At 43.3% G+C, this 11,036-nt stretch overlaps 1 protein-coding gene across 14 annotated transcripts in view; it reads right to left on the bottom strand.

Annotated features, from left to right (window-relative positions):
- Window positions 1-11,036, bottom strand: part of MAPKAP1 (MAPK associated protein 1) — a 253,255-nt gene that overhangs the window by 25,436 nt on the left and 216,783 nt on the right. For 13 of the 14 annotated variants that reach the window (XM_049115024.1, XM_049115025.1, XM_049115027.1 and 10 more), the window contains one exon: window positions 3,172-3,309. The exons of the other annotated variant lie outside the window; for it this stretch is intronic. In XM_049115024.1, the coding sequence (XP_048970981.1) occupies window positions 3,172-3,309 (138 nt within the window). The remainder of the gene's footprint in view (window positions 1-3,171; window positions 3,310-11,036) is intronic. 14 annotated transcript variants of the gene reach the window in all.

Here is an 11,036-nt window from a genome sequence, read left to right as displayed (position 1 = left end):
TGGGACAAAGTTATGGAGAGAGCCTGACACTGGAGCTGGACCTTGAAAAAAGGATGAGCCAGACATGAGGAACTGGAGGTGCCTGTCAGTTAGAGGGAGGGTCAGTGGGGAGGTGTACTCCAGGCAGTGGTAAGAGCAGCAGCACAGAATTCAAGGTGTGTTTGTGTGCAAATAATCCACAGTGACCATAGTCCAAGTTTAGGATGGGAAATTATGGGCTATGAGCCTGGAGTAGTCAATGTCTGTAAAGACTCCTATGGTGAGGAGTCTGGCTTCTGTCCTGTGAGCCTGTAGCTTTCAAACCTTTTTTAAAGCAGCAAAATCCCTTTTATTGGTTGACTGCAGAATCCCCAAACAGAAAGAAGTAGCACTCTGCTGACTGAAGGGGAGGTGTCATAACCAAGCCTGCCCCTTTCCCTGCCCCCAGCCCCTGAGGTCCCCCAAGGACCTAGAGCTCTGAGGAACATGGTTTGGAAAGCACTGTGATAGGGGCACAGGAACTTAGGAAATGTCTGACTGGGGCAGTGCACCTCTTTGTTCAGGGAACTCACAACTTCTAGATCTCTGGAACCACAGTGAGAGAGAAGGAAACCTCTTTAAGACTTGCATGTGCTCTCTCTCTCTCTGTGACTATCATAAATAAATAAAAATTAAAAAAAAAAAAAAAGGGATCCCTGGGTGGCGCAGCGGTTTGGCGCCTGCCTTTGGCCCAGGGTGCGATCCTGGAGACCCGGGATCGAATCCCACGTCGGGCTCCCGGTACATGGAGCCTGCTTCTCCCTCTGCCTATGTCTCTGCCTCTCTCTCTCTCTCTCTCTCTGTGACTATCATAAATAAATAAAAATTAAAAAAAAAAAAAGAAAGACTTGCATGTGAGTAGGTTGAAAATAAGACAAACCATCCAGTAGGTTGAAAATAAGACAAAAGACTCTCTTCCTGGATTGTCAATATTGAAATGGTGGACCCCACGTCTGCTCTGTATCCCCACAGCTTGGAACTTGGCACCTCTCTCAGACATGTGTAATATTTACTTCCTGACTGCCTGATGGCAAGAGGCAACTGGGAGGTGGTGGCTGCGCATCTTTTCTTCCTTCCCTCTTAGGGTGTGTTACACCCTTCACTTTCAGTGCCTGAATCACACACAGACTTCTTTGGCATGTGAGTGTCTTGGTATGAGTGTAAAGGAAATCTGAATCCTTTTTCTAGTTCTTTCCCTAACCTTTCTACTCCAGCTTATCCATCTATGAACATGTAAGCAACTGCCTTTCATTTCTCAGAGACATGGAGAATTTCAAAATGTTACTTTTCAAAGCATCCTGAATTCTTGGGAAGAAAGATGCCAGAACAATGACATCTTTATTGGCTGATAAGCTGGAGTGGGAGGAATTAGGAAGAAGATGTTTATCTAGAGGTGGAGGCAAGTGCCCCAGAGCAGTAAACAATTTTCTCACCAGCCCCTTCTGGCTGCCATCTTGCAGAATCCCCTCACTAGGATGACAACAATGGCAGGAAGTGAGAGTGGGTGGGCATGGTCTGCCTCCTTTCCCCTGTCACTAGGTTCTCCCTTTTTGTCAAGCTGGAGACCAATGGGTTGAAAGGAGGAGATTATGTAGCCTAGCACAGCTGGATTTGATAAAACAAATACCCACCCAGAAATGAGGCAATGTGGCAGGTGCCCTGTCCATAGGACCCCTTCAGGGGGCTCTCTGCTCCTATGTCCCTGCTTAGTATTATCTCAAAAACTTGAACCATATTATAAACACTTGCTGGCCTTTACATTTCTTACTGTTTCTTTTGAGTATGTCACTCCTTACAACATTGGTTCCCAATTCAGTGGGCACTGGAATAAAGGGGATTAACAAAAATTAGAAGCTCGTATCATCCTCCAAGTTAATGAATCAGAACCCACTGGGGAGGGGTGTGTGGGTGGCCCAGTCAGTTAAGCATCTGACTCTTGGTTCTGGCTCAGGTCATGATCTCAGGGTTGTGAGATTGAGACCTGTGTCAGGATCCCTGCTCAGCAGGGAGTCTGCTTGAAGATTTTTTCCCTCTGTCCCTCTCCCTACTTGCTCTATAATAAAATAAATACCCCCTCTCCCCCACCAAAAAACCCCACTGGGGATGGGCCCTGGAGAACTGCATTTTAAATAGGCTCCACAGGGGGCGCTGGGTGGCTCAGTGGTTGACCATCTGGCCTTTGGCTCAGGTCGTGATGGGGGTGGGTAGGTGGGGTTCCTGGGATTCAGTCCCACACTGGGCTCCCTGCAGGGAGCCTGCCTCTTCTGCCTATGTCTCTGCCTCTCTCTGTGTCTCTCATGAAAAAAATAAAATAAAACCTTTAAAAAAATTAAAATAAAAAATAAATAGGGTCCACAGGCAATGCTGATATATACCAGACTCTGACAACTACTCTCTTGCAGCCTTTTCCAGGCAACTAACAAATTCTTGTACAGTTTAAACTTTTTTCTTCCATGAAGGAATTTCAGTGTGATCTCGTCCTTTCTGCCTATTGATGGGACTGAAGGCTTAAAAATAATGAATCTAAATGCTACACTCAATTACTTAACTGCAAAAATATAATATGCCAAAAATATATAACCAGACTGTATCTACTTTGATAATTTAAGCAGAGGAGTGCCAACCCAGCAGCGATCTCTTCTGCAGGACCAAGAAGGAGTTTAATTACGAGCTGGTAGGTCATGCAGCTGCCAATAATCTGGAGGGTGTTGACACTTCCGGCTTGATGGATATCTAAATCTAGTCCTCGGCTGCCACAGGAAATCTCCTAGCTTCCCTCTATCTGGCAAAGAAGGAAGGCAGGTCCAGGTCTGACTGCTCAAGTGCCCCAAATGGGAAGAAGAAGGGAGAGCATGAGGGCTCTGGTGCATCAGGAACCTGCCCCTAGGTCCCCAGCCCCCAGAGTGGGGCTCCTAAGGTCAGAAACCGTGCTATGAGGTTCTCTGCTGCCATCAAGACCTAACAGGATGGGGGCTCATGTCAGGCTCTGGGCACCATAATACAATCCTGTTTGATTAAAAGAAATTTCTGGTAATGGATTAAATAGACCCAAGGAAAAAAGGACACGGTGGCAATATATTCTCCTGGCACCCAGCACACAGAGGGGAAGAGGGGGAAGAGAGAAAGGAGACATAAATAAAAGGGACTACTCACTAGGGCTTTTTTCTTCAGCAAGGTCACAGGCACAGAGCAGGTCAGAATCGATTGAGATGGGTTTCTGCTTAATCCAAAACTTAGTGCTGGCTTTCTGATTCGTAACAGGGTCTATCTCTATTTTGTCTCCAGAGATACCTGTAAGGCCGGGGGGGGGGGGGGGTGAGGATAAGGGAAGGACAAAAAAATAAGGCATAAATGTGGAAAGTGTAAGTGATTTCAGTGTAATCATTTGACCTGTTTTGCAAATCCTAAATTGGATGAACAAGAGCTCTTTCTTAGGGCTTTGGGGAATGCCATGGGCTTAAGACAGACATAAGGAGACTCCAACGGCACACAGAAGTTGCACAGCCTGGTTTCCTGGGTGGGTGAGTTGCGGGGAGAAGCCACTAAAACCCATATAAAAAAGTATTAAGAAACATGCCATCTTAGATGTACCACAGATACAATAGAGAGTTTACCTACATATTGTTAACCCTACAAAACACCTTGATTGTAATGAAGTAAAACATAATGTAAGATTCACTAAAAAAACAAACAATTTTGATCAGTAGTCTTTTTTCTGATCCAGAAAAATCTTACACACTAAAAATAGGAAAAATCTATCTCTTCCCTTCTCTGCTACTAAATAATTATGCAAACTATATTGAGAAGAAGTCACAGGAGGATCAAAGGGTCCTTTACATAAAACCTTCCAAGTTCAAGTCTGGGAGCCTGGCTTCAGTCTGTGGAGGTCACTGCTTCTCTGCTGAGGGAGAAACAGCACTGGGTGTGAGCTTTATGCAACAAAGGCTTTATAACAGGAATCCAGCATGTTAAATACTGGCACTTCAGGTTCCATTTTCAGAGCTGTGAAAGACATAACATATCGTACAGTGACTGGAAGCAAAGGTGTTAGGAGAACAAAGGTAATGCCAGGGATGAAAGGTGTCCTGGAATAACCGTGGCAATATATAGCAATTGCTCTCCCAGTGTTACTGAGCAGTATACTCTCAGCTTGACACACACATATGATCTAGGCTGCATGCTCTCTTTTTCCCATTTTACTGAAAATCGAGGAATCTGTTTATGAAGTAAGACAAAAACCTTCAATATGCCTTCCAGAGTGCGCCTCAGAGAGAATCTTGAAAGTAATTAATATTTAGGTCATAGTTTAAAGGTCAGGGGCAAAGTGGAAAAAAGCAAAATCAAATAAAGTATGAGATAATTAAAACCACAAATGTACATGCTGTAACAAAAAGACAATCAAAATTAATACATTTCATTCCAGGGGTCACACTCAGAAATTTTTCAGTACAACATGAGAAAACTTGGTAGACCAAAAGAAAAAGCAGATAAAAGAAACAGCTCAATTAAAAAACAAAACAAACAAACAAAAAAACCCAAATAACACAATCACCACAGTCTGAGAGCAAATTTAAAATTAAACAAGAAAACAAATATAAAAAAAAATTCTAGTGTTATGGTCTGCCACATATTCCGTTTCTATTTTATTTTATGAATAAAGAAATCTTAAATAGCAGTTAGACAAAGGCAGGAGGCCAAACAGACAGATTCCAGTAGAGTCTTATCTGCTGTCTTCAGAAGAGACAATGCAGTACAGTTGCTTAACCCTGGTCATTACTGTGTGGTCTTTGGAAAAGATGAACAATTGGTATTTTTTATTAATTGAATGCTGGAATTTGACATTAGACATATTTCAGGAACACCATATTTCAATTAGGCATAATGTCATAAGTCCAATGGACTCTGGTCATTCAGGTCTAGATGATTTCAGGAGGGTGAGAATGTATCAGGAGACCAATTTTATTACATTTCACTTAAAATAGATTACGACTACCCAGTTACACTCTTCCCTCCAATTTGGTCATTAATTGTAAGAGATCTGGACATTTCTATAGTTCCCTGAAAGAAGGAAAGTACTGATGCCATAGCTGTTGGTAGCAAGTGGTTTTTTTAATTTTTTTGGTCCCCGCCTCTTTCTTCTGCTTATTTTGACATTTATAAAAGTCAAAAAGTGAGCAGACTTTTTGTGCATATCTCTTATGTAGAATAAATAAATAAATGTGCATATCTCTTATGTAGAATAAACCCTGCCCCATATTCCTTTCTTAGCAAGAGAAGGGGAAAAAAAAGCATCACTAGAGAGGCACAGCTTTAAAATTTTGTTCTACGGTCCTGCAACTCCTGAAGCTGTAGTCAGTCAATATTGTTAATGTACCTTGTTAATTTGATAGGATTTGTCAGGTAACTCCACTGGAAAATTATATAAAACTGTTCCAGATGAAAAGATGATAGTGACATGAATTAAAGTGATAGAACAATAGTGGAATATAAACCAGAAATGACACCCAAAGTGGCTGTTGATTTATTGCTATACTGAGTTTGGTTCTGGGCTCCCATGTATATTAGTGCTACAAATCTGGGTCCATTTAGCAGAGGGATGCTCATACATACATCACCAGCTCCTGCTCCAAGCCAAGGTCACTCCCCATGGCATCAATCTTTTCAACAGAGCCTACTTCACAAAGCAGGACTTTTGTAACCATCTCAGATGTAACAGACTCTCATCCTCTTTCATCTTTCTTTTATCATGTAAAGTACACTTTAACTTCTATTATTTTTATCTGCAAATTGTTACTGTAGAGTTCATCCATTTCTGGCTGTATCTCTGCATCAATTGCATGCGCTCTGCATGGCCACAAGAACACTTTCCCAAAGACACCCTTTCTGGGGGTTATTGTGCAGTGTCTGTTCGCAGAGGGGAACCCCAATCCTGGAGTTTGGGGATGAAGATGTGGGAAATGAATGCATTAGGTTCAAGATGGGCAGGCAGGTGGAACATCATTTAAACAACTAATGTGCTCCCAAAAAGTTGCCTGTAAATCAGATTTTTTTCTGAATCAAATCACATTTTCCCACTGACTTCTAGTTCCAGAGACACTTTATATTAATTTTGGATTGATCTGTAATTGGCAGGGGCTCCCAACACTTTAGTTTTAAATTTCTCTGCCCTGCAGGCTTTCAGTCAAGTAGTTAATGATCTGTAAAATACTCGCCGCCTAGAGGAGTCACTATTTAAAGGAACCTGTAGGGGGAATCTTTCCTGATGGGAAAAATCCTTTTGTACATTAAATAATTTCACCTTGCTTGAGATGTGTGAGTCTTAGCTTCTTAAAGCAGGGCACACAGCCCACAGGAGCTGATCTGCTCTTGATGCACAAGTGACAACCCTCTGCTTCCAGTTCAGGAGGGTCTGTGGCAGTCTAGCCTTGGAGCCCATTCTCCTCAATGTACCTAGAAGCCACTGCTGAGTCTCCAGAACTTCGGCTGGAAGCAAACAGAGACCTCTTCTTCCCTGCCTGGGGAGCTCAAGGGGTCTTTCTTGGTTGGACAGAGAAAGTAGCCTGGAGGAGAGGAGACCAGTTAGGAAGCTGGCACAACAGTCCGGGCCAGGGGCAAATAAGAATGAACATTATTACCTGGCACCAAATACATGTTAGCATGGTTAGAAATCCTTTGTGTGTATTGATTCAAATCTCAGGACAGTCTTATCACATTGGTTACTACTATATTTAGCCCTATTTTATAGATGAGAAAACTGAAACACAGGGAGGTTAAGTAACTTGCCCAAGGTCACATGGCTAAAAAGTGGCAGAGCTAGAATTTAGAGAAAGTCGGGAAATTTGGTTCCAGAATCTGTTCTCTCAGCCACTATGCCATTCTGCAGGAACTATGCTAGGGGTTTTATATAACATCCCCCAGGAGGGGTGAAGGTGCTTGTCCAAGGTTGGGGAGCTTTTCCGTGGAAAAGCCATTTTATACCCAGAGCTACTTACTTGGTTCCCAAGTATGGTACTTCCCACTGCTTTGCACAGCCTCATTCAGTTAAGTCCAGATGTAATAAGGAATTCTGCTTAGTTTAGTCTTTAGTATCCTTTTTCAATTTTTACCAATGAACAAACACAAACATTCAAACGTGCTGATAAATGCACACCTGCTTTTGTTCCGACATGGCAACATGGAGCATGAAAGCCTATCAATATTCTTCTGTATGGCCACTGAGCACGGTTTTAATGTCCTTGACAAAAGCTTTTGTTTAAAGTCATGAAAGAAAGGCAGGTGTGCTCCTTAAAGTGTCACTTGGGCACTATTTTTAGGTAATTCAAACTATAAACATACATCCAAGAAAACAAGGGAAGTTGGCTTTTGTTAAGTTTACATTTCTCCAAATTAAACGGCCAATAGAGGAATAGTTAATCCAATCATGATGGAATATAACACAACCATGAAAAAATGTGTATGAGAAAAGGTTTGACTTGGAAGAATTCTTGTGAAGCTAAGTGAAAAGCAGAGGAAAAAGATATTTATAGAAAGGAGATCTAATGGATATGCTCCAAACTGGCAACAGTGGTCAATTCTTGCTAGTAGAATTATATCTTTTCCTTTTCTGTTCTTTTCTAAAACAGAAATTTCACTCAAAATAAAAACAAACATCATTTTAGGAGCTGACATTTTCTTGGTTTCTATTTCAGGATTCAGTACACCTGCCTAACTTTTACAGTGTGGGGAAGGGAGTAAGCTGAATCCTGTGATTGATAATTGTTGGGCTGGCGAGACTGGGGACCTCAAAGTGGCCGACCAGAGGCCAGCAACCTCCCAATAACGCCGCCCACCCCCATCTTCCCGCCAATGCCGCCTTGCCGCCCTACCCTGACTTAGTTTATGAAACCCGTAATCCTTGCCCTAACTAGAAAAAAACAAAAAACAAAAAAACAAACCAAGACCCGGAAAAGACCGAAAACCTGAAAAACACCATCAAATAAGGAAACCTCCCCCCATATTTCCCTACCAACCCTCCTGCCAAAAACTCCTCATAAACCCACCTGCGACCTGCCAGGGGGCGACTTCCCCTGCGACGTCCCTGCTCTCTCTCTCCCCTGCGGGCCTCGGAACCTCGCCCGAGAGCGCATCCCATTAAAAGCCTGTTTCGACCAACTTTTGCCTGGCCTCTCTATTCCATTTCACTACCGATCGGATTAAACCTGACATTTGGTGCCGAAACCCGGGAGGAGATCGAGGCCCCACGCTGGTGGGGAGCCTCTCTCTTCTCACCCCCCAGGCTCAATGGCCCTCTGGGGGTACTTTTGACTAAACGTGACAATAATCATGAAAACAGCCCTAAACGAAGACCAGTTCCACTTAGCAGTTCTCAAGCACCCAAGTGGCTGAGCTGCTGGGAAGGGCTCCCTCCCATGGCTGCATTATAGCCACCCAGGGGGCCACTCCCACAAATGGTGCCTGGCAGGCCTTACCTGACCAGCTGTGGGAAGTGATGAAGACAGCATGAGGGCTGGCCTGAAGTGGACAGGGTCAGCCCCTTCCCTCAGAAATAAGGGAGGCCACTTGTCTTCTTTTACCAGCTCTCCTCCCCTACCCACTTATCCATGGCCATCCATCATGACCTTTTCATGCTCCCACTTCTGACAGCTTCCAGATACAGTGAGTCAAACTTCACTGGAAGCAAAGTATCACGCCAACTGTCAAAGGCAGAAAACAATGCCTGATTGCTGTCCTATGTCAATGCCAGCATATAAATCCTTCCCTAACAAGACAGCTCAAAATAAAGAAAAATGCAACTCTAATGTATATACAGCAATCTGGGGAAACTATTTGTCCAAGGCTTTAGAGTTATCACAAGGAAACCCTCATCTGTTTTAACTAACCAAAAGATTTCCATAAAAGGAAATAAGCATGTATATCATCTTCTGCTAAGAGACTGGGTACCTCCTTTGGGCAGCCCGTGTGCTGGGTCCTTTTGTGTAGAGCGACTTACTGACAGCTTACCACACTTCTGACCAGGAAGGCAGTAGGAGCCTGTTTTATATATAAAGGCAGTACAGATTGTACAGATTGGTTAGGGATAGGGACTTTAGATTTAGAGAGTCTTGAGTTTGAGTATCAGTTTCCTTACTGCCTAACCACGTGACTTTGGGCAAGTTACTATAAAATGGTGATGATAACAGAATTTACCTCCTGGGCTTTTGTGATGATTAAATAAGACTTGTAAAGTGCTTGGAATAGTGCTTAATATGTCGCCAGTGACCTATACCACAACTTCTCATGACTGTCATTATCAAGGAGTTAGGCACTGGGCTAAGAAATATGACACAGACCCTGCAATGAGGGTCTGGAAAGGAAGTTCACCGGGCCCCAGGAGGGATGTGAACAAGAGACCTGCCTGGCCCTAGTCTAGAGGCATTATCTCTGGGACCTGCTCTACATCCCAGCCTTGGAAGCGCCAGGATCCAGAATGAATGTCCAACTGGGGAGACCAATATCTTCAACCCTATGCATCCCTGTAGTAATCTCCCATCACCGAGGGTCATTAGCCATACTTCTTTCCCGCAACCTCCAGGAGTTCAATTTGACATTAGGAAGACCATTCTCACACCTGGAGCTGTAAAAACATGTGCTAGGGGAACCCCCTGCTACCCTCACCCACCTCAGCTGCACCCAAGTCTCTAGGTCATTAGTTTGGGGATCTTGATTTTGCTGGTACATTCCCATTATTGTTATCCTGGGTGAATGTACTTCTCCCATAGTAAGCTTGAGCCTTCTCCTCTGCAGAAGGGGGTAATAAACAGAACCGTCTTCCAGAGTGTCTTGAAGATAGAGTGGCATAAGTATGTAAAAAACTCAGTAGAGTGCCTGGCACATAAGAAGGCTCAATCAATTATTAGTAAGATTATTAGAAATGAACTGCAGAAAGGTGAAATGATGTACTTACGTAGGGTGAAATCAAGTCAGCAAATGGCAAAACTGGGCTGAAGGGCAGATCTATCTGACCAAATCTAGGATGTGTCCCGACAAGTCTGCTGCTTCCTATTGTTCCAGAGGCTCATGCCTGACTCTCAGGAGGCACAACCTTCCCTAAGGCACGCTTAAAATGCCCTTCCAAGAAGCTAAAACACCAATTTGGCAAAAATTAGGGCATTTAACATTCTGTGCCTCAGTGTATTTCCTGAGTTATTTATTTGCTCAGACATCATGAACTGTGCTTCATTCATCAATTTCCCACAACTTTGAATCTAAGACTAGAAAAGCTCCACTGTTGTTAAATCCTGGAGTAGCTTTTCATATAATTCTACAATCCTCTTGTCTTCGGGTTACCTAGAGTCTATGAAAGCCTGGAAAAGCCCCTGGGAGTGCCACTGAACAACTCTTTGCTGGAGTGGATTGTGCTGAATCCACACAGCCAATCGATAGAATCCACAGAGCAGTCAGGGAAGTCTTTGAGACTTGTCTGAATTTACACACAGGATCAGATACAAAGGCTGTTTGGGCTTAATGAGACCTCAGAGATCAGCTAGTCTGGGGCTTACATTTTCCATATTAAGAAATTGAGGCTCAGGGTGGGGATATGACTTGTCTGATGTCACCCATTAATGACAGAGCTGTACCCATAATTCATATCCCAGACTATCAGGCCAGGATTTAAACAGATCAGTTCTCCTGTTTCAATGCATTGTTTATATAGTGGGTATATTCACATTGTGATCAAATGCATTACAGTATGAAAAGCACTGTCGTCCTTAGGGACCCAAAAATAGATAACAATATCATATTTTGGCCACAACTAATGAGACCCAGTAGAGCCTTACCTTCTTGAAATCAAGTGGGGGTACTGGGACCTAGAATCAATGGTTCCATTCAAGGGCTCACCATCTAAAACCTTTTGGGAACCATAGCTAAGAGCTGCCAATTCCAATGTGTGGTCAGTTGGGGACTCAGTGACAAGTCTGAGTGTACTTGACTAGGCCATTATCCTTGGAATGAAAACTAAGGCCTGAACATGAATGAAA

The sequence above is a fragment of the Canis lupus genome, chromosome 9 (genome assembly GCF_003254725.2).
Source record: "Canis lupus dingo isolate Sandy chromosome 9, ASM325472v2, whole genome shotgun sequence".
NCBI classification, from domain to species: Eukaryota; Metazoa; Chordata; class Mammalia; order Carnivora; family Canidae; genus Canis; species Canis lupus.
The sequence above is the reverse complement of the archived record's forward strand: the minus strand, read 5'-3'. Positions and strand labels throughout refer to the sequence as shown.